Genomic DNA, 27,665 nt, shown 5'->3' with positions numbered 1-27,665 from the left:
CCCGCGTTTGGTGCTTTAATGCCGTGCTTCGTTTCGGTGGTGGTGTTTCTGTGGGAGGTTAGGGGTGGGGGGTGGGGGGGGGGGGCACGTGCTCCCCGAATGAAAAGCAAGTCGCGTTTTCAAATCGGGGGTAAAACTCGGTCCGTCGGACCTCCTGGGGTCAATAAAATGAGAATCACGTTGCCGGAAAGTCGACTAACCAATCGCTAGACTGGCATCTTCGCATGGTAATGCGAAATTTATACTGGTAGGAACCTCCTGGTTACACCAGCCCACGGGATTATTGTGTCCGTCCGTCGTGCAGGGAGGGACTGGGTGGGGAGGGTGAGGAGGACTGGGTGGGGAGGGTGGGGCTGGGTGGGGAGGGTGGGGCTGGGTGGGGAGGGTGGGGCTGGGTGGGTGAGGGCCTGGTCACCCCGTGGTGCCCTTATAAAACTCAACGTTTAACCTACTCACGCCGGCTTGTGCCCACCCTCTCACAGTCGGGCATATTTGCGGAATACACCACGCCGCCGTTGACCCTGGCCATTGACCGAGCAACCCAACGTTCCTACCAGCTCCCACGGGCAGGAATGTGTTGTCTCTGTCCCAGGGCCATCAAAGGTGACAGCTGACCTTTGTTGACATTTCAAAATAAAAGTCTTCCTTACGCGTTTACACTGCCCCGTACCGGCTCTTCTGCGTTTACAAAATAACTGGGTAGTTTGGGTTGATTAATTATGCCACTAAAAAATTGTAATAAACTACTTGTGGTCGATTCTAGATTTGAAGCTTTCGTGACTGCAAGGATTCAAACTCTTAGGCTTTTTCGGTAAAGTCACGTGGGTAAAAAATAAAATTAATAGTAACCTGAAGACGGAAGCTTGTGTTGCCTCTGAAACGTGATATATTATTTTATTTCTATTATAACTTCTATTAATTTTATTTTTTACCTACGTGACTTTACCGAAAAAGCCTAAGAGTATGAATACTTGTGGTCGATTACTTGAGACCATTTATGAATCTTGACTTAAAGCTTTTGTGACTGCAGGAATTCATATTCTTTGAGTCTTTCGGTAAAGTCACGTCGGATCAAAGAAAATAAAAAATAAAAACTACGACGTTTCGATCGCAACACAAGTGTTCGTCATCAGGAAAAAAACTAACAACATCAGAGTGCAGCGCCACATTAAATACGCACGACAATGACATTAGTTTAAAGCGATTTGAAGCATGTTTTTTTTGGGGGGGGGGGGCAGAGCTTTGTGACGTCATATTTGAGGAGGGGTCTGACTTTTTGTGACGCCGTGTGACGAAGGTGGGGGGGGGGTAAAAAATCATCCAAAATCTCGTGACGTCATTTATGGGCGGCCCCTTATTCTTCCAGTAGTAAATAAACATTCTGAGTCTAAAACTCTGGAGCGGCCTCGACACGGTGCCTCATCGGTAGAGTCAGGTTTTCCCGAAGCGATGTCAGTGAACTACCAAAACGTACATTTCTATATAATGTTTAACAATGTACTATATATACTGTTCAGCTATCGTGTTTACACTGTAGCTCAATGTCGTGATTACACGCTCTAGCCGCTAACACATTCCTGCGGAGGGAGCTGGTAGGAACGTTGGGGTTGCTTTGTCAATGGCCAGGGTCAACGGCGGCGTGGTGTATTCCGCAAATATGGCCGACTGAGGACAGGCTCAAGCCGGCGTGAGTAGGTTAAACGTTGAGTTTTATAAGGGCACCACGGGGTGACCAGCCCCTCCCCACCCAGCCCCACCCCACCCAGCCCCACCCCTCCCACCCTCCCCACCCAGCCCCTTCCCACCCTCCCCTCCCCACCCAGCCCCTCCCCACCCTCTCCACCCAGCCCCTCCCCACCCTCCCCTTTCTTGGCAGCCCCACCCCTCCCATTTTTGGATGCACGACGGACGGACGGACGGACACAATAATCCCCTGTGGGCTGGTGGAACCACGTGGTTCCTACCAGTAATATATTCACCGTAATTTATACAGGTCAATGTTTCTGTTTTTTATTTATCGATACCCTTTGCTGCCACCAGAGGTCGGACCACAACTTGTATTATTCTGAATAAGCGGATTGGAAAATGAGAACCGGTTGTACGGTATCTTTTTTTGTTGTTAAACGAGGCATATACAATCTTCATTTTCCGAATCACATTCACTCGAATACATTTGACCTGTGAGTTGTTATATTGTTATGTTGATTCACTCTTCAACACACCGATGTGCTAAAGTAGTTCACTATTTGTCTTTTCATATTCTTGGTTCTTTCGGTAAAGTCACGTAGAAGGGAAATAAGAAAATAAGAAAAAAAGAAAAATAATATATATTTTTTTCCTTTCTACGTCACTTTACCGAACGAACCAAGAATATGAATCCCTGCAGTCACGAAAGCTTTAAATCAATATTTGTCTTTTATAAACGTGACACTTTTTTACTGTTTGGCCGTGTCGGGTGGTGGAGGGTTACGACACATTTATAAATAACGCGATCTCGCCCAAAAATAACCTTTATTATGAATAATATTGGTCGCGAAAGCCTGCTACGTGTTAAACTGATTGTTATTCTCCCCGAATTAAATGCCAACTGTGCTCTCACGGCATCTTGTTGCAACACACATTTCCTTTCACGATTCTTTGCAGCCAACAGTGCACCACCTTGTCAGACACGGCCCTTGAAGATGGCATCATGGAACGACTCCTGAAGTTTTACTACCGTAGCACCTGATCCACACTTAGAGCACATCTTATACACCCAACAATCATTTGAATTAATTGAATATCACACATTTGACTTGGCGGGTTAGCTTTATCACAACTGCGTACAAAAAAACCCCATAACATGAAATGTGGTTCTGCACTTAATTTGTCAACATTCCTGCTCTTAAAACGCAAAATATCGTGGGTTGACCATCATATTATCCTTCCCCCGCACGCTCAGATTGACTACGTACGGTGCGAAAGAAGTTCAACGACTCTCACATGGCAGAGCGGGGTGCGTCATTGCTGCCCTGTACCGAGCATGAAGTGTGTACCCAGATGTCCCTTAAAGAAGAGATCTCATTCACAGCGAGCTCGCTCCGTCACACTTTAGTTCCATCGCGTGAACCACATCCAGTATTCTAGAAACAGGGGTGGCTCACCGGGGTCTTCACGGCCAGGACCCCTCCGTATATGGGTCGGGGCGGGATTACACCCTAACCCTTGGGTGTAGCAGCTGGGACGTGGTTGGTCTATGGCTGCTGGATGCAAGGGAGGGAGTGAGGCTGTGTGTGAGTGAGACTGTGCCCGTGGCAAGGGCTCGGTTGGTAACCTCCATCCTCTCCTTACCACCCCCCTCTCTCCTCTCTCTTCTCTCTCTCTCCCACTCACTTGAGTCGCGGCTCCAGCCTGGGTGGTGCTCAGATTTCTCGGCTGAGACCCACCACTTAACATCCCAAGATCTAACTTAGAAAGCTTCGCCTGGAGTCGCTCGAACTTTTATTTCTTTGCGTTTGTTCGGGTCCGTTTAATGAGGTCGTCCCGTCGTTATCGTACGAGGTTTTTCTTATTTATTTAAATAGCGTCGTCGCTAAAAAAAAAGATAATCATCGACGCCCGCCGTCGCCGTGAAGTCGACAAGAAGCTTTACCGGCAACTTCCAAGGGGCATTTTGGCAGTGGTGTTCTCAGGTTCTCAGCCGTCCGTGATTTCTAGAAGCAAGAGAGGAGGAGGAAGAAGAGGGATTTTTTTAAGTTGGGGGGAAAAAACGACAGAAACCCAAAGAAGACGAAGACCAAAAGGGGCCCCCTCCCCCATCGTAAAGCGACTTCGACACCAGACGTTCTGCACATGTAGCCATCATCGTTGTGAAAGGCCCTGTTAGATTACGTGCCAGCCAAGGTGTGCAGGGTTACACGTGGCAGCCAAGGTGTGTGGGAGCCAGGTGTGGAGGGTTACACGTGGCAGCCAAGGTGTGTGGGAGCCAGGTGTGGAGGGTTACACGTGGCAGCCAAGGTGTGTGGGAGCCAGGTGTGTAAAGGGGACACCGGGAGACGGGAGTTGTAGGAGGAACCTCAGCGCGATAAGGGTGGCACTGGGCACCCTGATCCAGGGGTGGAGGTTTCGGAATCCAGGTGAGGGGCAGCGATGACGGACGTGTGGGAGTTGCTGCTGCCCTATCTGCCCACCGTGCGCATCCCCACATCGGGGACTCGAATCTACAAGGATGAATGCGCCTTCTCTTTCGACAGCCCGGTGAGCACGCACTGTGTGTAGGTGTGTGTGTTAGAGAGTGTCTCTCTCTCTCACAGACACACACACACAGTGCACTGTGTGTGTGTGTGTGTGTCTCTACTCTCACAGACACACACACACACGCACTGTGGGTGTGTGTGTGTTAGAGAGTGTCTCTCTCACAGACACACACACACACAGTGCACTGTGTGTGTGTGTGTCTCTACTCTCACAGACACACACACACACGCACTGTGTGTGTGTGTTAGAGAGTGTCTCTCTCACAGACACACACACACACAGTGCACTGTGTGTGTGTGTGTCTCTCTACTCTCACAGACACACACGTGTACTGTGCGTGTGTGTCTCTACTCTCACAGACACACACACACACGCACTGTGTGTGTGTGTTAGAGAGTGTCTCTCTCACAGACACACACACACGCACTGTGTGTGTCTCTACTCACACACTCTCACACACGTACTGTGTGTGTGTGTCTGTGAGAGTAGAGACACACACGCACTGTGTGTGTGTGTGTGTTAGAGAGTGTCTCTCTCACAGACACACACACACGCACTGTGTGTGTCTCTACTCACACACTCTCACACACGCACTGTGTGTGTGTGTGTGTCTGTGAGAGTAGAGACACACACGCACTGTGTGTGTGTGTGTGTTAGAGAGTGTCTCTCTCACAGACACACATACGCACTGTGTGTGTGTGCTCCAGAGTGTCTCTACTCTGACAGACACACACACGCACTGTGAGATCTACTCTCTCTCACAGACACACACGTGTACTGTGCGTGTGTCTGTGTGTCTGAGAGTGTATCTTGCCCGCGTGTGGGGAGCGATAGTGTAAGTGTCTAGCGCACCTCGCTACAAACCCGGCGGACCGGAGCTCTGTGAATACATCTGAACCGGTCCCGGGCCTTCCCCCTAGATCGACTCGGCCTTAAACGAGCACACCTTGGTTCGGGAGTGGTGCTTGTTGGTTTGAATGGGTAGCACGCTAAACGCACGTGTTGCAACAGTGAATGGGTGAGTGAGTGTTTAATTAAAGGAAATAGCCCTTTCCTCTGAGCGCGTGCATCGTGTCTATGCCATGAAGAAGGGCTCATTGCTCAAATTGTAACCTAATGCGTATTTGGACGTTTAAGGCCACCCAGTGTGCGCGTCCAAGTGAACGATTGTGCAAGTGAAGGATCGTCAGTGAACGAGTGAAGGGTAGACGTGAATTAAATCTACCTAAGTGGGATAGGCGGTGAGTAAGTGAACGCGTTACAAGCGTCTGCACCTTGAAGTGCACGCAAGCTTCGATTTAAAGCTTTCGTGACTGCAGGGATTCACCTTCTTGGTTCTTTCGGTAAAGTAACGTAGAAGGGAAGTAATAAAATAATAGAAATAAAACATGATCAAATAATTCTCACGACGTTTCGGCCGCAACGCAAGCAGCCGTCATCCTCAGGTGAAGAGCAGGGCTGTCATTCGGACGCTGTCTTTCCGACAGACCTGTTCTTCACCTGAGGACGGCTGCTTGCGTTGTGGCCGAAACGTCGTGAGAATTTCATTTTATTCAGTTTTATTTTTATTATTTTATTATTTTCCTTCTACGTGACTTTACCGAAAGAACCAAGAATATGCACGCAAGATCTCAAGTGAATGCGCGCTCATGAGTTGGCGTACGCGAAAGTGAACGCGTCTGTGGCTATGTTAATTCGAGCGGAGACTGGGTGCGTTGTCGGTGATTGTGTCGTAAGCAACGGGGAGTTTCGGCAAAACATGTTACACAGATGAACGAGCGTGAGTGAATGAATGTTTAAGTGAACGTGGGTCGGTGAAAATAATTGCAAGCGTGTACGATTAAGCGAATACGTGTTTGTGTGTGAATAAGTATATCACGTTGTATTAAGTGAATGGTATGTATGAAGTGCAACGTGTTTAAGTGAATGCGTGCAAGTGAATGCGTTAACGTGAGCATACATTAGCTTGTAAGTGAATGAGCGGGTGTGGATTTAAGCACATGTGCCGAAAGTTAATGTATGTTTAATTGGTGTATTATGTTTGGTGTACTAGTATTGTGTGTTGAATGATTGGGTGGGCTTGTGAATGTAAGCAAATGGATATTTGTTTAAGTAAATGTGTAATATTTGAATGAGTGTGTGTGTGTACGTGAATAAATGTGCATGCATATTCCGTACAGCGTGACACTTACACTTGCATGTAATGTGTGTCCATGATACGCGACTAGACTGACGATTGGTAGACGAGACTTAAAGTGTCCGCACGTTATAAGTTGCAACATATGACCTCTCCGTTGATCGAATTCTGGGAAATAATAATTTGTGTTTGTGGTTGGACACGACGTTTGCTTCGTGTGTGTGTGCCATTGAAAAGTAAACTCGGAGAAATGCAGGGGAACACAGGGTGAAACAGTTACATTATAAACTCAATGAACACAATTCTCAACGTAACATGTTTTTGATGCTGCTACATTGAAAACATGTCAATGCGCTGTGCCACTTTCTTGTTCCAAGTGTCACGAGAAATCCCACCTCTCCCCAAAATGTACTTTGTAATCTTCTCAGCGTAGTAGGCAAATGTGGGTTAGAGCAAAGCAAGGCCTAAGTTGAGACTGAAAATCCCAAGGCCTTGCCTTGCCACTGGTATGAAGGCACACGTGGCGTGTGGCTATTTTGGTATTGAGAGGGCCCAACTTAAATTTAGCCCCTGCTGATGTGAGTTGCCTGTGAGTGCCGGGTGAGATAGAAAGCTAAGAAGAGGGAGGGAGGAAATTTAGGTCTCTCGTGTACGAAGGGGATGTATGGGGAGGGGGCGATGAGGATGGATTGGTTGGAATGTCAAATATTTTCGATATCTCACTCGACGCCCGATTCTTTTTACAAAGATGTCCCCTCAAACTCTTGAGTCTGTGGCCTGGTCACGGAGCTTTGTGTGGACCCACCGACAGGCGGGCTATGGTGCCAAGAATGCCCACTCAAATGTGGTTACACTTGGAATGCGGGCAAACTTCCATCTGTTCACAAATCAATGACTGGAAAATGCAGCCACAGCTCAACGTCGCTTATCCGACAGCCACAAATCCACCCAGACCAATTACCAGCTTTGGCCAGGAGTCAAACTCAGGTAGAGGAGTTAAGAAGTTTTTTTTACGAGTAAAGCCCATGGAGCTAAGAAGCTGTTATTAAAATTGCGACTCAGCCGGCAGGCAACACCAAAGCATTCTAACAATTACAGTAGTAAAAATAAACTAACTTAATAATACAAATTATGTCGTAAAGCTACATTCACGCTTAAACTTAAGTGATTTTAATAATCAGTTTAAATGAGGTGGCAGAATGGAGATGCCAAGAGACGGAACTAGGTGGTTCCAAAACTTTGGCTACGTACGGCACGAAAGATGTTCAACATACATAGGTCCCTTCCGGCACATGTTCTTCTCCCTATAGGAACCAACATTTGGGATTGACCCTACAGCCATAATCGAAACAAATCTCACCTGGTAGGAAACACACATTTATTGTGTGAGTGGGTACGAATATTCGGGGAAAACCGATGTTCGTTTCCACCGGGTTCCTCGCAAACCACTGCACTTGCCATATACGGGGTCAAGTACGTGGATGTTAAAATTCGCAGGGCCAAAGATTCAATGTCGATGGATAATTCAATGCACAAACATGGTTTGTTTGCCGTGCTCAAACAAAAATTGTCACCCACATGAGGTGTTGGCTCTCAAGTGCAGCTTGCAAAAAATTAACCCGTAAAAACAAAGTTTTTCACTATAAATCCTTTATATGCGTGGCATCGGTTTTATTTTATCATTCATTTCTGTTTTTCTTGAGTAAGAGTTTCATTTTCATCACATTGGTATTTTAAATTAAATATGAAATTATTTTTTCCTAAAAAGTTAAAATTTTGGAAAAAAATTTTCACGAAAATTAAGTGGGTTAAAAAACGACCGAAAGATTTGCACGGTCGTAAGCGCGCAAGCAAGCAGGTGAACTTAATATAAAGGATTTAAAAATAAATCGGCGGATCGTTTGTGGGATTTTAGTTCTCTGTACTTCAAATACACCGCAGTTGTGGAGTTATGCAATGTGAACGTACTGCATTTTTGACGGACTGTATACAACTGTAATGTGATATCGTGGAGCATGGAACATGATCCGTTAAATCATATACAAAAAAATAACTCCGTTCTGTGTGTCCACAAATACATACCACGTTGGTTTTTTTTCTATAATACTGTTTATTGCCTTTCTAGGCCAATATTAACCAGCAGCTTTTTGGGCAAAGGCTCTTCTTTGTAGTACACCAATTTGGCGTCTCGCTTTACCTGCATTCAAGAAGGGTTATTGCCCAAAACGTTACTTATATACAGTATATAATTGTATTTTAAGTGTTATTATTGATGTTGAGTTTGTTTGTTACTTGTGCTCCACTAGAAATGCAGTAAACAGCGTCACCAAATACTTTGTTTAACCAGCAGCATTTGTTTAGCAAAGACAAAATGAAGGAAACTCCAAACAGGTCCAAATCTTGCTTAAACTAATTCTGCTGAATAATATTGGTCTATAAAATCAGGAAGTCGTTAGACTACATCGTATGTTTTTGTTTATATGGAGTCGCATAACGGAGCTTACTTATTTTTGGTGTTTGTGGTATTTAATGGCCAGCAGGTTCACTTAACGGTGGCTGGAAGTGGCATCGTTGAGGAGGGAGTTAAATTCAGACACTTGAATGCTGAATTGGTTGGGTAGGTCAGAGGTCAGTGAGTTGTTCCTGCACCGCGAAGTTTCTGGGTTCAAATCCAAGTTTCAGCTGCCTGTGATTAAACCAAGTGCTCAAGTGTAGTGAGTTTATGGTCTCTGCGCAGTCACCACTGACTGCTAAAAAAAACCCCACTTCATTAAATTTAGTTTGGAACTAAGTTTAGCTGCATTCCAGTTCGAAGAATAAAAAGAAAATATTTTTTTTCTTCCATGCGACTGACATTTATCTTGGAAGCAGTGTGGACGGGAAATTGCTGCCCCCCCCCTCCCTTGTGGACCAGGTAACACCACTTCCCTGAGCCCTTTATGAATGCGAAGACTTCCACCACACTACGAGAGATCCAAATGGGGCATCATCGTCTTATGACATCGCACACCGATGGAAGTTTCAACACTTAGGGGGCTTTCACGACCAATATCATCCATAATAGAGATTTTTTTGGTTAGATCGCGTAAATATAAATGTGTCGTAAAACCCGCCACCACACGTAATCCAATTAGTAATTCGTTACTAGTACAGCACACCGGTGTGTTGGAGAGTAAACCCACAACAATTACCATTCAGGCGACAGCCAGAGTTCATGGAGAAATCCTCCTGTTTTGGTCTTAAGTAGACGGATACATGCGATGTTGTCACTTGTTAGCCAATCAAGTACGAGGAGAAGAGGGGGCTGGGTGAATTTTAATGTATTAGGTTAATGTTGATTCCGATTACACCGATGGCATAATCGGAATAAAAATTTGCGGACAAAAAATTTAGTAACAGAATTAATAAAAACACTTGAATGCCACTCGCTCCCCACATTCCTAACGTCGCATAGTTGCCTGCAACGGCTAAAATCCGTTCAGTCTATATCATGAAGTCATTTTCGCACTTTTCCACAGTGCATGGCATGAAGACAGCTTGGCAGGACCCATTGGTAGTTTTTATAGAGATAATCCAAGGTCAAGAGATCATCAAGGACAAAGCCAACGGTGCCACCACAACCAGCCATCACGTCCTTCTGCTAAAGCCTGTAATTGTTGTGCGAGGCCCATACCCGGGCCTTCAAGCGTTGCTCTAATAATCTCTAATCATCTGGCTCGAGGTCCCTCCCCCACCCCATTGCCACTGTAATGCCCATCTTAGTCACCTGCCCTCTTCCATCCTGCGCGCGTCCCACCCATCACAACCTCCTCCTGCTCCTCCTCTTCCTGATTACATCCCACAACACGTGCTCGCCGTTCAACAAACACACATGCGTAGTCGAATTACGAAGCGTCCAATTCGATAACACTTATGGAGATAATTTATCGCGACTAAAATAGCTCCGCTCTGACTTTTTCATGCGGGTTCCCTTCAAATCAGTCAATAACATCTGTGCCAGCGACAGCGAGGATTCTGGAAACAAGCGTGGAAGTCTTCGGCTGGAATATCTCTCAGTGGGCGAATAACAGTCACTGCCATGCAGAACCGGCCCTAGACCTTTGGGGGCCCTAAGCAAAATTTGGTTGGAGGCCCCTTTGATGTATGATTTTTTTCACCCACTAGCTAGCAGTGACTCTAGGGGGCCCTCTGCTGGCCACGGGGCCCTTTGCAATTGCAAGGGTCGCTTAGTGGCTGGGCCGGCTCTGCTGCCATGTTCGCAGTGGCATCGAAAAGGGAGTCCTTCCCAACGCGAGTTTTACTCATCGTTGTTTAGTTTTGTACGGGCTGTCACGAACGAGCGCTTGATTGCGGTCGGAACAGCCCGGAATGCTTTTCCGGGAAAATTATGCATGGGCAACACCCAGCCACATCTCGCATCTCGCATGTATCGTGTGATCTTGATGCTGCCTTTGATTGTGCGTGGTTCTGAATGCCGCACAAGGTTCCTGATAGTCCGTTCATAGGAGTATTAGGAGCAGAGGGTACAAGAATATAGTGGCACACGTTTTGTAACTCTAGTGGTAAGTGCTTTGTACCCGATAATCTATCTAAAGCCAGCACTAGGCAGCATTTCCTGAAAATATCGACTGAGAAATTAAGTATGTATTACAGAACACGGGCGACTTTGCCCAGTTCCAACACAATAATTAATTCGCTCGGTGCCAGACGCGCACTTCGTGTGTACGCGGCGTAGGGGAGTGGGTATGAGAATGGTCTACGATGGATTGTAACGCTAATCGCACGACTTACGTAGTTTGTCGTAAAGCATTTTGATTTTTTTAAAAATCGAAGTATAAAAAAAAGCTGGGTTTATATTTATGCTTTTGTTTTTTCCGAAACCAAATTTCTCAAAATATCTTCTCGTGTCGCTGTAAATATCGGCCGCCGTGGAGGAGGAGGAGGTGGGGGCGACAAAATCAAATCGCGTGCCTATTCTTGATTATTTGGAAGCAATTGCACCTTTAAATCTAGACTGACAACTACTTTCTGTAGTACTGCTCTTTGTGTTTAGTTTATTGTCCCATTCTCCCCCGCACCTCCGATTAGCGCGGTTGGCTACGTACGGTGCGAAAGAAGTTCAACATAGATTTACACGCTCCATGTTTTCTGCCAATCGTACTAATACAGTGCAAGCTGACGAGGGGTATACGAGCCAATTGCAATTTTGCAAGTGAAGTTATCGTTAAGTACTGACAGCTCGGCCATCGGATTGTGATTGAGACCGGACGAGTAACCAGGGACCTTTCGTGTGAATCGATCAAATTTCAGGTGCTTGGGGCACTAACAGGGAAAAAGTGGAGTGAGGTTTTAAAACATTGGTTCTCACTGGCACGTACCTGACCGTGTTGGTTTTGTCCCTTTCATATTGTTTTTTGTTTGTTACATATTTCAATGTTATTCGGGTTTTAGTTGTTAAGAGTTTTATTCACTTTCATTTAAGGCCTTGTTAAGGCTTGGGGTATTTGCACGTAAAGTGCTGTGAGGAGGCCTCGTGTGAATGCCGCTGCATAAATTCAAGTTCTCGTTCAGATTAATTTTGTCCTTGGTACCTTGCACTTTGTCTGCGCCGTGTGTATATTGAACCTCTTTCGCACCATACGTAGCCAACCATTAGCATTGTGGTCCACGTAAGATTCCGCCGGTATCAGCCCTGAATAAGCACCTTGGGATGTATATGTTGAACTTCTTTCGTACCGTACGTAGCCAAACGTGCTAATCGGAGGTGTGGGGGGAGGACAACAAACTAAACGCAACAATAAGTTCTAGAGAAATGAGTTTTCAATCTAGATTGTTTAAAAGTGTGTAGCTCCAGTGGCATCCCTCATATCGGAAGGCAGAGCGTTTCAGACGGCCTCAGAAGCATAACCGAAAGCGCGCGATGTGATGATCGCCGCCTCTGTTCGAGGGCCAGTAGCCAAAAGCTGCTGCTGCGAGGATGACCGGAGTCCACGCGACGCTTTATACTCCTTGACGAGCTCGGCGAGGTATCTGTGGCAAGCACTTTGTGCGTTTCAATGAGCGCGACCTTACAACGAATTCGTCCGGCAACCGAGCACCAGGACGCACACGGTCGGACCTTGACCGTGTCCATCCAGTGGATAGGCAAGGCCACCCAGGCTGCACGCGTCTGCCGGCTGACCCCGTGAAGGGGTAGAGGTCGCCGTCTAAGACACGGTCGCTGACGTCGAGCGCCGCCGGCACCGGCCTGTGCCCCCCCCCCCCCCCCGCGCAGGAGTCGGAGGGCGGCCTGTACGTGTGCATGAACACCTTCCTGGGCTTCGGGCGAGAGCACGTGGAAAAGCACTACCAGAAGACGGGCCAGTGCGTCTACATGCACCTCAAGCGCACGCGGCGCGAGGTGAGCCGGGGCCACGCGAATTCCGTTTCGTCGGTCCGATGTCGGTCGGTCCGTCCGTCCACGCTCTTCTCGTGTTCTCGTTTTTGTGTCGCCTTTTCTCCTTCATTTGATCACTGTAAGTTTGTATTATTTGAACTTCTTTTGCGCCGTACGTCTCCGACCGTGCTTATCGATTTTTTTCTATTTTACCAGGTAATTCCCACTGGGCTATGTAGCTCTTTTTCAGAAACGACCTGGTCACAAATTATAGCTCAACGAAGTGGCTCATCACATGGACATTTATATAGCAGCCAAAAACTCTAAATGCGTGATGTTGATCCTAAATTTAGAGGGAAAAACCGGGGGACCTGGAGAAAAATTCATGTGACCACGAGGGAGAACATGCAAACTCCAAATATACAGGCGTCAGGTTCGGTGGTGGAACCTACGACGTCCTGTATACCTGGCGAGGTAGTTAACATCTCGCCACCGTGGAACCACCAATTTGTGATGTCGGCACTCCGTGCCCTGAGAACACGTTCAGAACTCTCGCCGAGCGGCGCTCTCTCTCTCTCTCATCGCGATGTGTGTCGAGTGTCACTTTGGTCACCCCTGCAAATTAAGCGAAGCACTCTATGTGTCTTCTTGGTTCTTTCGGTAAAGTCACGTAGAATGGAAATAATAAAATTATAATAAAACATAATAAAATAATTATCACGATGTTTCGGCCACAACGCAAGCAGCCGTCCTCAGGTGGAGAGCAGGTCTGTCGAGTAGACAGAGTCTGAAATTCAGACGGCTGCTTGCGTTGTGGCCGAAACGTCGTGAGAATTATTTTATTATGTTTTATTTTTATTAATTTATTATTTCCATTCTACGTGACTTTACCGAAAGAACCAAGAAGATGAATCCTTGCAGTCACGAAAGCTTTAAATCACTCTATGTATATTGGAATTTGGTGATGCTGCTGCTGCATTGGCAGTGGTACGCAAACACAAATAACAAAACAAACAACCCATTACATTCGTCAATAACACTGTGGCCTTCTAAGGAAAACTATATATTAGGTTCCATGAAGAAGGGCCGTTGCCTCCAATGTCATCTGTGATAGATATATGTTTTCCTTCTAAGGCTACAGTGTTATTGACGAATGTGAGTTTTCTTTATCACCGAATGGGAGGTAACATCACAGAAACACTTCTTGAGATACCTTCAAGTGACCTCTTTAATCAGTTAAAGTCTCTCTACTAATTAAAACCTCTTGTTCCCCCAGCGGTATAGCGTTGTTGGCATGGGCCCCGGTGCAAGGAATGAAATGGGGCACTCTATCCAATGTCTCCCTCTCTCTCCGTTGGGAGCCCAGTGCCTTGCCACCCTGGCTGATGCACCCTGATGCAGTCACGCCACCTGCACACACTCGCCACGGTGGCGAGATGTTACCTCCCTCGCCTGGTATGCAGGAGGTCTTGGGTTCGATCTCGACCCTGGCGCCTGTATGTTTGGGGTTTGCGTGTCTCTCTCCCGGTGTTCGTGTGGATTTTTCTCCCGGATCCTCCGGTTTTTCTGCTCCACAAGTATTTGGCTGCTGTAAATGTCCACGTGATAAGCCACTTCGTTGAGCTATTATTTACGGCTAGGTCGGTTCTGAAAAAGAGCTACATAGCTCAATGGGCCTTACTCAGTAAAATAAAAAAAAGTTTTTAGTTTTAACTAAGCCACTGCTCGTTTCTCACTCTCTGTCTCTGCGTTGGATTTAATTTCTCAGAAGCCGCAGGGAGCGTGTGGTGGAGGAGGGGCAAGCGATGGAGAAGACACCACCCTCCGCCTTCTCTCTGTGACAGGTCAGACCCCTGATAATAATAATAATGATTATTATTCGTATTCCAGTGCTGCTCTATTTGATGACAGTTGTTCAGGAAGGCCAAATCGAGTCTCAAATGTCTCTTCAGCAGGGGGCCTGCAGTGGGATGCTTGGCCATTTATCGTCTTTTTGGCAAGTTGGCCCCTTCACCAAATCGCACTGACCAGCGTGGTGAAGTATGGCAAATCGACAACTCGTGGCATAGGGAGGCCTTCATCCAGCAGTGGAATTGTTTCTGTGTTTTTTTTTATCAATCGAACTCCAGCTGATATTTGATGCAACCTTCTTTTTTCCCGTCATCTACATGCCCCCTTGAGCCCTTTTGGGCCCCAAGCTTTGCGCTTTGTTTGCGAATGTCCAGCGCCACCACCGGGGGGGGGGGGGGGGGGGCGGCTGTGGCTGACACCGTGTCAGAGCGATGAGCCCGGTGACATTTCGATTCCTGGTTTGAATCCGGGTTTCAGCCACCCGTGGTTACGCCGGGTCCCCGAGTGTTGGCAGTCGATAGCCTCTAAGCTGGGAATCTCCATGATCCTCGGACGGAGGTTTGGGGTTAGGGGGGGGTGGGCGAGATGGAGGGCGGCAGCTGTATCGATGGTTGGTCGTCGTCGTGACGCCACGCGCTCGCCCCGGGCCTCACACCTGTCTCTGTCGGGGTAAGGGGGGGCGGGCGGGCAGGCGGGCGTCTGTCGAAGTTGTGCCGTCAAAAATATCTCGTGACTTGGGCCGAAGGAGAGGAGCCGCTGGGCCGGCCTGAGCGAAGCGAGCAGGAGGGGGGGGGGGGGTGACGGGGTGGGGGGGAGGTCGGAGCGATCTGATGGCTCCGGAGAGGCTGCCGGTTATTTTAAGGCACGCGCAGATGATGGAGAATGATTTTGGGAAATAGGAATCATTCCCTGAGCACCGCCCGCCCCTGCCACCCTCCCCCAGAAAGGAACTGCACGAGCGTGGGGGGGGGGGGGAATTGAGACTCAAAATTGCTGCCCGACGGAGAGGCGTTTACGCAAAAAGGGGGGGCCAACCCGGGAAGTAACGTCAGAAAAAATGTAAAGGCGCAGCACTGAAATTGCCGTGCTCACGGAGGGCGTGCGCCCGTAACCCCACGACAGCTCTCACACGGGGAAGCGCTCCCCGAGGGGAGCGGTGGGGGTGGCGCTGGGGGGAGGAGGGGGGGGGAGCCGATTGTGGTTTGTGGTGCTGAGGGGTCTGGTTGACCCCCAGGCAGAGTCCGTTGACTGCAAGTAGTGGGCACGGGGGTGGGCAGGGTGAGGGGGGGCGAAATCGTCGCCCACCTCCCCGTCCCTTTCGTGGGACGCCTGAAGATCGGTATCTTGTTGATGTTTCTCGACGGAGAGCCCGATTTTAAACGGCTTGAACTGTCGGGACTCCTCCTCGCCCCTGGAATGGTTTCAGTGATGGACTATCCTAGTAGAAAAAGTAGCTACACGTGTAGTAGCTACGGGCCCCGCACTTTCGAGGGCCCCGTGCTAAACGCTTTCAAGCTATCAATTCCGGTTCAGTGATGCTGCACTTGCTCTATTACTGTAGTACTATACCGCCTTCAACTTTTATGAACGACTGGGTGTTTAAGGTTAGCGATTTGTCGTATTATACGGCTGTATAGCAAATTAAAAAACTACAATTCTTTACAAAATTCAATGCAAGTAAAACATTTGTGTTTTAATATTTATGTGTCTTTATTTATTTAGGGCCCCTTTATAACATATGCACTAGCTTAATCCGGCACTGGATGGTTCTAGATTCGCCTCTTGTTGATGGGGTTCCACCAGCATTTATGCTCATCGTGTACTGCTTTTTGTGTTCATAGTTGTCCATCCTCCGCACCTCCGATTAGCACGATTGGCTACGTACGGTGCGAAAAAAATTCAACATATACATCCCAAGGTGCTTATGCAGGGCTGATACCGGTGGAATCTTACGTGGACCACAATGCGAATGGTTGGCTACGTGTGGTGCGAAAGAGGTTCAATATACACACGGCGCAGACAAAGTGCATCGTACCAAGGACAAAATAAACCTGAACGAGAACTTGAATTTACGCAGCGCCATTCACACGAGGCCTCCTCACAGCACCTCATGTACAAATATCCCAAGCCTTAACAAGGCCTTAAATGAAACTGAATATATCTCTTTAACAGATAACACCCTTAACACCTAAAACCCGTGCATTCGTCATCCTGTAAATCTACTGCCTCCCCACGCCGTACGGGTCATGGACGTTGCATGGCCATACTTCAACAGACTGGTCAGTGACGGCTGGTGATGGACAATGCCAACGACAGTCATAGCAATGCACAGGCAGCAGGTGTGCACGTGTGAAAAGTCCATTGGCATCTCCTGAAGGAGTGCATTGTGGTCCCCTTTGTGAATGAGGGCCTCCCCATGCCGTTGGTGGCAGGTGATATCCGACATGTGTTTGGGCTTCCCTTTAAGGTCGACTCAGCCTTAAATAAATACTGTACCGAGATTAGTACCTGGCCCCAGGGAGACAATAGCGGCTTTAACAGGTGCTCCGCGAATAGAACTTGTCCCAATGGGGGGTCTTTGTCTTTGTATAGGGGAGCTGAGCTGAGGTGCAGCGATTCCCACTCTGTGATACACTGTACAAGTGTGTGTTAAGCCTCCCGTAGGTTGATTCGGCCTTAAATACCTGGTGAGGTGTGCGAAGCATCATCACTGGGCAGGCACGGCTACACCCGTGCGGTGTGTGTTCTATGCCGACGTTAACGGGTGCTCGCTAACAAACAGCAGTGGGCCACGCATTCCAGAGGAGTGCTAAATGGGGATCTTGAGTTTGGGGTGGTTGTATGGCTGTAGTTCACGCATCTGTCTGCGTTATTAATAAGAGACGGGATGGCTCATGTCTCCCTTGAATGCCTCCCACAACTCCCCCCCCCCCCCTCTCCGTTAAGTCAGAATGTGCGAAACGAAGAGGGGGAATGTGAGATGTTAACTACCTCGCCTGGTATACAGGAGGTCGTGGGTTCGATCCCGACCCTGACGCCTGCTGTATATTTGGAGTTTGCGTGTCTCTCTCCCCATGATCACGTGGATTTTACTAACAATTCCTTCAGTTTTCCCCTCCATGTTTAGAATCAACATCACGCGTTTAGAGTATTTGGCTGCTATAAACTTCCACGTGATAAGCCACTTCGTTGAACTATCATTTGTGGCCAGGTCGCTTCTGAAAAAGAGCTATTTCGCTCAGAGGGGGCTTACCTGGCAAAATAAAAAAAATGTTTAGGATATACTTTAATTAACTTTTCTCCAGTCAACCCTTATTATTAATCATAATAATGTCTGATTGTTATAGCGCCTTTCACCCGAAGGTGCTAATTGTGTCACGGTGCTTGCCTAGCATGAGCGCGTTTGTCCCTTGTTCCCGAGGTTCACAGTTCGGATCCAACGGCCGCCCTGATTAATACTGCGGGTGTATTAACCGTAAAACGTATTCATATTTAATTTGCCAGAGTAGGCCACTGCGTGCTAGCACCCTGGTCCAAATTTGAAAAATGTTACACCGTGACAAATTACTCAATTGGGATTATGCGTGGCAAACATCGGCTCTCTGCTACTAAAATTTGGCAGGACCCTCCTGAAAAAATAGAGTCGTGACACTCAGTGAGGCTTTGCTGGGTAGACAAGTGAAATAATAATGATAATAACAATTAAATAACAATATTTAAAATTTGGTATTCTACGCTCATTCACACCTTTTACGCACCCCAGGTTCAATTATTGATCTGCTCCCCAGATCATACATTTGTGGGAGGGATTGGTGGTCCAGTGGTTCGCACGCTGCACTGTGAATTGGGCGACATGAGTTTTATTTGATTCCTGGCCACGGTTAACATTTGCTGGGGAATGGTGTCTGAGATCTGTGGCATCGCACGCTCTCAGATGTGCTTCTGTGGCCGTCTGGAAAGCTCTTCCTTCCAATATTAGGAAGCCACTGAAGCTTTGCATTTTTACATCTAGATTGAAAACTCATTTCTTTAGAATTGCTTTTCGTGTTTAGTTTGTTGTCCTTCCCCCGCACCTCCGATTAGTGCAGGTGGCTACGCACGGCGTGAAAGATGTTCAATATACAAAGACAAAGTTACACATATACACACATACATGTCTGAACCAGACCTGGGCCCTCTCCCCGTGAGCCAAGCCGCACTGACCAGCGTGGTGAAGTACATTGTCGAGTGACCTCCACGTTCCTCATCCAGCAGTGGATTGACAAAAGGGGTTGTGCGAGACGTGCACATTTTATTTTTTGCTATCGGAGAGCAAGCGCCGTTAGGTTGAACCACACGCGGTCAGGGTCACTCGCGCAAAGCGTCACGGGTCCGCCCCAACACAACCGTGCATTTGTTTCACTCTCGCCTTAAAATAAATAAGAGATAGCTCCCAGCGTATAAATAGTCTCTCGCAACCGAGCACAGTGGCATGCGTGTCCTCTCAACATAGCCCGCAAACAAATTACACACACACCAACAATACATAAACACGAAGGGTCCCCCCGCATTTAGCCGGGCAAAAGAACGATGGGGCGAGCACTGTTAGCGAGCGCCTATTAAGGTCCACGTTCCACGCGAGGGGACGGCGTGAGGCCATCGGCACTAAGGCGAATTGGCCACCACGGTGGCGAGATGTTCACTACCTCGCCTGGTATACTGGAGGTCATGGGTTTGATCCGAAGCTGCTTGATGCCTTTCTATTTGGAGTTTGCGTGTCCTCCCCGTGGTGCGCGTGGATTTTTCTCTGGGTCCTCTTGTTTTTCCCTCCACATTTATAAAAATGCGTTTAAAGTATTTGGCTGCTATAAATGGTCACATGATGAGCCACTTGGTTGAGCTAGCATTTGTGGCCAGTTCGCTGCTGAAAAAGAGCTACATAGCTCAGTGGGCCGTACCTGGTAATTTATATATATAGTTTATAGTCTCACTGCCGGGGGTGTGCTGATACATCGATTCATTTAAATTAATAGACGGTTCTTAGCATGCATTGCAACGCATGTGAAGGAAGTCGAGACATAGTGGGGAAAGAGGGCCTGGAATCCAGATCCGACATGAGTGGGAGACAATGCCACGGAGAAGAAATATACGTTGTTGTAATGAGTTTACGTCACCCCTGCGGTCACCCGCGGCTGCTATCTTCCTTCACCAACCCGCCCTGACCAGCATAGCGAAGTATGGTCAAGTAACCCCCACGGACGGTGCGGCACGGAGAGGCGCTTATCCATCCAGCGGTGGATTGACAGCAGGGCTGTACGTGCGAATGTTTATTGTTTTGTATGAGCACACGCGTTGTGACATGTGTCACGATGTAAAAAAAAACGATCGTTGAATTACGGCCGTGAATCGTGACGAATTTATGAAATCGCCAGGGGCGGTGAATCGTTGCAACTCCAGTGTGTGATGGCGCAGTGCTTGCACCCAAGTTAAACTTATAAGAGTAACGTCTGATAATTGTTTTTTTACCCTTTTATCTGGCAACAAAACTGACACCTTTTTTACAAGGAGTCAACTTCAAGGACAGTGCATACATTATCAGAGTTATGTTTTTTGTTTGCATTATGACTGCAGGTATTGTGGTCTATGCAAACATGACTCCTTGTAAAAAAGGTGTCAGTTTTGTTGCCAGATAGAAGGGTAAAAAAACAATTATCATATTTTTTACTGGCAAATGAGGTTCCAATGGAGAGTAACATCTGTTTCGATTATGCTAATTTTAGGAAACAAGTTTGGCTGTCTGGCTGGTTGGCTGTGCCTGTCTTGTGGGGGGAGGTTGCTTGACCATTGCTTGACCACGCTGCTCGGCGTGGATGTGGTGTGACTTGAGGGGCAGCTACAACCTGCTCAGATGTCTCTCATCGCTGATGCTGGCAGTCGAATCAAACGGGGTGGCGGGGGGGTCATTGGGCTCATGGCGCAGTGCAGTCCACTCGCACCCTTCCACTGTTTACACGGAAACTTTTAACGGACTTACACGTGCGATGAAAACACTGCGATTCGTGCAAATGCGCTTGTACACATATAGCCTGTTTCCGAGGGCCGGATTGAGTTTTATGGGGCTCCTGCCTGTTATAGTTTTTGGACATCCCTCTTTGGTATGATATTACATTTCTTCCTTTTACCGTTTTATCACCACCCAATGCCAAACTCTCCACAGCTATTCGCCTGCGTTACTTTGGTCCGTGTCTTTAAACGTGAGGCACGGACGCTAATAGCCAAATCAAAGTTAGAATGATCGAAAAACCGTCTTTAATTTCGCCACGTTCCTGATACGAAACGCACACAGCGATACCGTGGCTTAATTTAATATCCGAAACAATTTCGGAGAGAGGCGAGAGACCCTCGCCAAGGCAATCCCGCGCTTGTTTTTCAGGCTCAATTCACAAATGTGCTTCCTATAGCGGTCGTACCCTACCTGTGGCCCTCCAACCACTTATGGCCTCTGCAAGGCCGTGGGAAATTGTCCGCAAGAAAAGCCCTCGCAGAAGACGACGATTTCAAGCCATTTTTATATTGAATTTTTTAAAATAAAATCTCGCGATTGACGAGTTGTGGTCCGCGAAAGATTTTTGATGGTTGATAGTGACCCGCGTGGCCGGAAAGGTGGGGGTGGGGATATCCCACTACTGACCTATAGGATTTATCACAAGTGCTACAGAATTACATTCAAACCACTGTGAAGCAGACAACAGTAGACTCTTGATTACCCGCGCTAATGATGGGGACGGCCGTAGATAATTAAAAATTGTGGATAATCCATAAATTATCGGATAAATCACTAGAAATGAAGCACAAATGGTGATTTCGATTGTTACTCTTTCAATTTAGAACGAATACTAAAGATCGACCAATCAATGCGCATGCTCAGTGATAACACTTTCCCAATCTCGCGCAGAAGACTCCGCCCACTAAGTGGATGACAGCAGAGCCACGCCAATCAACATCAATCAAACTCCACCCACTGTCGCAAAGATATGCAACTACTGTACTGTAGAGACGATCACGACGATTTTGGATTAACCAGAGCACATATTGGTTGGCTTTAGCGCGCGACTTGAAATAACTTCCAAGAATAACAATGCATAACTGTCTTTAGATTATTAATTTGGGCTTAAGTGAAAATCCGTGAGTCATTAATTGGTCAATCTCAGTCGACTATATATATTTATTTGGGGGGGGGGGGGCGGTGGGGATGGGGGGGTCAAGGCAGTAGCCCTGAAGCCCTGGCGGTAACCCGGCCCTGCCCGTTACCATGGGGTGGGGAGGTTGCGGCGAACACACAATACTTTGCTTTCAACGAGGCGCGGAAGGCACCACGGACGGCCGCCCCTTTGCGTTTCCATGATGCACGACGTCGGCCTGCGTCCCAAAACAAGACGAGCGGTGGCTGAGCAACGCAAAAAAACGTGGCCTCGCAACCACCCCCCCCCCGCTCGCCCTGTACGAGAGTAATTATTTGGTGATGCTGTTGTGTTGGCGCACAAACACCATTGAGAGGAAAACTAAACTTAACGTTGTCCGTCGAAAACACTTGTGTGGCATTCACAGAAAATGCATTTAATGGGTGAGGTTTTTGGCAAAGGCCCGTCTTCGTGGCACATGAATGGAGATGCCGGAGAGATGGTGGATATTAAGGCTTGGAGACTGCATTTTACATCATTTGTGTGTGTTTAGTTGGTTGTCCTTTCGCACACCTCCGATTAGCACGGGGTCACTGAAAGAGATGTGTTATACAATCCGAACTCTTTTCTGTCTCTCCACATGTAAATAACATGTTATATATATCTTATAGGTTCTTTCGGTGAAGTCACGTAGAAGGTAAATAATAAAATAATAAAACATAATAAAATAACTCTCACGACGTTTCGGCCACAACGCAAGCAGCCGTCCTCAGGTGAAGAACAGGTCTGTCGGAAAGACAGCGTCTGAATAACAGACCTGTTCTTCACCTGAGGACGGCTGCTTACGTTGTGGCCAAAACGTCGTGAGAATAATTTTATTATGTTAAAATTTTATTATTTTATTATTTACCTTCTACGTGACTTTACCGAAAGAACCAATACGATGAATCCCTGCAGTCACGAAAGCTTTAAATCGAAATATATATATAGTTCTAGGCCAGACACCCATGGCTATCCGCATGAGGTATGATTATCCAGCAGCATTTGTTAAAGCAAGAAAACTCTGAACCGGTTCAACATTCTGAGTCACATCGACAGAAGCAGGCTCGTGAGCGGATGAGAGGGGGGACAAAAACAAAGATGCAACTCATCCATAGAAATGATGCTGCTTTCCAGTCGGGTGCATGACAGCATAATATCCAATATCTGTGGTCCTGGCTATTTTGACCTCGCGTGCAATGCTCGCGGTTTCTATAAGAATCTATTTTCAAAGGAGCCGCGCTTAGCACCGTGCGTATGCGCGCGCGAGTCCGTGGGTGGACAAGTTAATGAGTGAGTGAGTTCCCCCGATTTGAACTCTTCGGCACGTAACACCACCGGTCCTGTGGTGGCCGTTACGTGGGGCTGCTATCCGCGGAATGGATCGCAAACGATTTCTTCCTGCGACCCCAACAACTTTCTGTCAGTCCCGTTGTGTTTCTCTCGCGTGCGTGCCCACACACGACTGAGTGGTGATTATAATCAACGCCGACTTGATCGCGAAATATCGTCACAACCCTGCAAACACAACTCATCCACCACTCGATTTGGTAAGATCGTAAAGGCTGTTTAAAATTCTGTGCTTTTTTTGTACACGAAAAATGGTTTTCTGTTTGAGTTATTTCTTAAAATTGTTACAAATGCGTTTTTTTATTAAAAAAGGAAAACGTTTTAAAGTGAATATAGCTGCTTCAAAATACCCATAAAAATTGTCTCCAATGAAGTGTTTGATGCTGTGCAAATGCTGTTTAAACGTTCCTGAACTCAGAATTGGTTACACATGTCTGCATTATGTCTATATATACGTATTTGGGTTGATAGGTATGAAACAACATTTCCCTAAGTTACGGTCACTATCTCTACCTTATTCCATTTTACACGCTTTTATTTAACTCACTCTGTTGTATCCTCAACTCTGTCTGTTGTCGTATCCTCAAATCTTGTAACTCAATTTTAACCCACTTCCCAATGTCGTATCGACTGCAAACTTGGTATACGTTTGTCATACTGATGACAATACTATATTCTATCATTAAAAATAAAAAAATAAAAAAATAAAAAATGTATATCTTATGTTTCGAGCGTGGGTCTAATTGTCCACGCTCAACTGATGTTGGCTGTAAATCACCACTGTCCATTACGTTATGGCAAGCTTCGGGGCCACTTCCTGGAGTCGTGGAGTTCTTCCATTACTCGTACGGTACATTTCATTGAAGTGTGTTTTAAAAAAGTAGTATTAAATATTACTTATTTTCTTACGGGAGAAATCGTCCCCGCTTTGCGTCACATAGGCAATGTTTACGTTCTTACGGAACCCTACCGCCCCCTGCATTAACACGTAGTATTCTTACGCGGGAGAAGTCCCCGTTATACATCGTTTCGTTATAAGTCGTAACCTTCCGGTCCCTAACTCCCTGACGTATTTCGGGGAACCCCCTGTATTCACTTGGGCAACTGTAGGTCACAGATCTCTGGTGGCTCAAGCAGCCTGTGAGATCCATCAGATTAGCGCGGTTGGCTACGTACGGTGTGCGAAAGAAGTTCAACATCCATCCGAATGTATGTCAGTGCTTGGTGGATTGTCCACCACTGAGCTACACAAACTCCTTCACCTGCCGACACCCGCCACCCCGGCAGAGTAAGAGGCAGAGGTCGCAACCGGGTACCCGATACCCGTACCCTACCCGATACCCGGCTACCCGTACCCGGCCGGGTACGGGTACCTGTTTGCGACCCTGGTGCGGCCGGGTATGGGTACAGGTAGACTGTGAGTCACTGGTGAGTCACCGTTTGTCACTCATTTCCCAACGTCTTGTCTTTTCTCACAATTTAAGTTCCTAGAATCAACCCACCCGCGCCTGCAACATGACTTCATCCCAGAGGTTGCAATCAGGCACCCGATACCCGTACCCTACCCGTACCCGGCCGGGTACAGGTAGGGTACGGGTACGGCCGGGTACGGGTACGGGTACCCGTTTGCGACCCTGGTGCGGGGCGGGTACGGGTAAGGAATCAAAACCCGTTTGCGACCTCTGGTAAGAGGGACCCCACGTGTCTCTCTCTGACTTTCACCGTAGAATTGCTCGGCGGTGGAGTCTAAACTTAGGGTGTGAACAATAGCGGACGGCCGGTAAACAAGCCGTGGGGTCGAGTCAGAAGGGGGGCTCCGTGCTGCTCGCTGCTCAGGGGAGGAGGAGACCAGAACTGAGAGGCGAATGGAAAGTCGAACTACAAATATCACGGCCGCGATACAGTTTGCAAACACACACACACGTATATATACGCGTCGCGGGCTAAATGCAACCGCATCTGTAGGGGACGCTTTGCGGGAAGCTCCGTACGGTTGTTCATTTTGTCCGCCTCGTTCGCTTAAGAACGGGGAGCCAAAAGAAAAAAGGCCCGAAACGGTGCGACGGTTTCCTGTTTTGTCTTGACGCCGCTGTGCGTAAGTACGTGTGCTGAGCTTGTTTTGCGCCAGTACATAGCCAACCATGCTCATAGGAGGTGCAGGGGAAATACAATGAAAGAACCAAACAGTAAACACAACGAAGTGAACAAAAACATCGGTTAGAAAGAAATAAGTTTTAAATCTAGATTTAAAAGTGCACAGCTCCAGTGACTTCTCAATATCGGAAGGAAGAGCATTCCAGACGGCCGCAAAAGCGTGCGATTCGGTGAACCGTGTTTGCTGCCTCCGCTACAGATCTGCGGGACGAGGAGGAAGAGAGGGAGAGCCGGGACTTTGTGGAGGAGGCTCGACTCGTCGTGTTTCCCGAGCAGCTAGAGATTCGGCTGCCCAACATCGAGGAGCTGCCGGCCATGGTGAGTGATCGGGCCGGGCAAGGAGGCTGTTTCGGGGAGGAGTACCCCAAATGCTGAATTCCCGCAATCGCTTCGTCGTCATTGTCGGACACGGTCAATCCACTACGAGAGGAATGCCTCCCCAAGCCGCCACCATCCCCTCGTAATATTGCGGTGTGATCATCCAACTTGCCAACTCTCTCGTGCCTCTCCCCCCGTTCTCACCTTTGTGTCTCTACCATGTCCTTCACATCTCTCACCCATTAACTTCCCTGCGTCTTCTCCCCCACCGTGTCTACTGTGTCTCTCGCACTCGGGTCTCACCCCCCCCCCCCCCCAACTTATCTGTCTCTCCACAACCATGTCTCCCCTGTGTCTCTTCCCCGTGTCTCTTCCCTACGTATTTCCCCGCGTCTCTCCACCTGCATCATTTCCCCCTTATCTCCCCTCCACGCCTCTCCCCAAATGTCTCCCGCTCGCCCCATGTCTCCCCTGCGTCTCTCCCTGACGTCTCTCCCTCGCCGCGTCTCTCCCCCCCCCCCCAGGTGTCCATCGCGTGCGACTCGGTGCTCAGGGCCGACACGTCGGTGCGGACGCTGCTGCCGGAGCCGTGGGACAAGGAGTTCCGGCAGGTGTCGCGGCACGCCGAGTCGCTCAAGCAGGAGGGCGCCGAGGTCCGCGTGCCGCCCCGGTGAGTCCCGCACCGCGCGCGCCGCGTCACCACGACCGCTGAACGTCCCCTCCACGGTTACCGACCCCCCCCCCCTCCTCTGTCGAAGCGCCGTCTCAACCGTTGCTCTGTGGATTTTTTTTCTCCCAGTGAAGCAAAAAGATTTGCGAACGAATCTAAAGTAAAAAAAATCAAGCCCAGCGGCCGAGGGTGACGCGCGCCCAAATCCAGTCCACAGCGCTTGTCAGAATCTGAATATTTTTTTTATCTTGGAGAAATCCGATGAGCTATGAAGCTCTTTTTCACAGACGTCCAGTTGGTGCAGGTCAGAAAATTACAACGACTAACAACACGAAAACTGAATCGGAGTGCAAAGTAAAGGAAAGCAAAGCAAAATCACGAACAAAAATAAATACATAAAATACACGTAATGTACGTCAGGTCCAAGTGCGAAAGTGCACCAATTCCCAAGCTTGGGCAATGCGGCAAAGCAACAGCAGCGCCGGACGGCGGCAAGACACCCGCACGGTCCCTCGACGAAATCGCAGCGTCGCGTTCGTCCCGTCGCCAGGGGCTGGAAGTGCGAGCAGTGCTCCGTTCGCAAGAACCTGTGGCTGAACCTGACGGACGGCTCGGTGCTGTGCGGACGCAAGTACGTGGACGGCACGGAGGGCAACGGCCACGCGCTGCAGCACTTCCGCACCACGGGGCACCCACTCGCCGTCAAGCTCTCCTCCATCAGCCCCGACGGCGCAGGTGCGAGAACGCTAGCTTGGCGAGGTGGTGGTGGGAGGTGGTGGGAGGGGGGGGGCAGGAGGAGGGGGGCAGGAGGCGGGGGGAGAAGGAGGGGGGAGGAGGAGGGGGGAGGAGGAGGGGGGGAGGAGGACGGGGGGAGGAGGAGGGGGGTGCGAAGGAGGGGGGAGGAGGAGGGGAGGAGGAGGGGGGGATGAGGAGGGGGTGCGAAGGAGGGGGGGAGGAGGAGGGGGGATGAGGAGGGAGGAGAGGAGGAGGAGGGAGGAGAGGAGGAGGAGGGAGGAGAGGAGGAGGAGGGGGGGGGAGAAGGAGGAGGAAGGGGAGGATGTGCAATTAATCGGCGCACCCCTTCCACCAGTACAAAAAGTAGGTTCATCAGAGCCATGGGCGACGCCTTTTTATATATGGGAGGTGGATAACGAACTCCATGGTGGGGGGTGGGTGGGGGTAGAGTTGCCACCTGTCCAGATTAATCCAGGCAGGGTTGGACGCGGACCACTCCGGGAATTGGCATCTGCGTTTGGAGTGGCAGGAATTGATTTGTCACCAAGATCTGCGACCGGTATTGTGCTGAATTTCATTACAGCGCAACCGCGGTGTTGATAGACCTTGGCTGACTGTGAAATACTTCTGTGGGAGAGG

At 48.5% G+C, this 27,665-nt stretch overlaps 1 protein-coding gene across 1 annotated transcript in view; it reads left to right on the top strand.

Moving 5' to 3' along the window:
• Positions 1-3,321: 3,321 nt before the first annotated feature.
• The window catches only part of LOC133351116 (ubiquitin carboxyl-terminal hydrolase 13-like), a 41,611-nt gene continuing 17,267 nt past the window's right edge, over positions 3,322-27,665 (top strand). Inside the window, 7 exon segments of the mRNA XM_061566075.1 lie at positions 3,322-3,968; positions 4,012-4,236; positions 12,648-12,773; positions 14,518-14,593; positions 25,503-25,621; positions 26,146-26,291; positions 26,842-27,026. Coding sequence (XP_061422059.1) covers positions 4,129-4,236; positions 12,648-12,773; positions 14,518-14,593; positions 25,503-25,621; positions 26,146-26,291; positions 26,842-27,026 — 760 coding nt within the window. The 5' untranslated portion in view covers positions 3,322-3,968; positions 4,012-4,128.

This window comes from Lethenteron reissneri, chromosome 36, assembly GCF_015708825.2.
Source record: "Lethenteron reissneri isolate LAM-NWPU_2019-01 chromosome 36, ASM1570882v1, whole genome shotgun sequence".
NCBI lineage: Eukaryota > Metazoa > Chordata > Hyperoartia > Petromyzontiformes > Petromyzontidae > Lethenteron > Lethenteron reissneri.
Note: the sequence above shows the minus strand (reverse complement) of the source record. Positions and strands in the feature narration are given on the sequence as shown.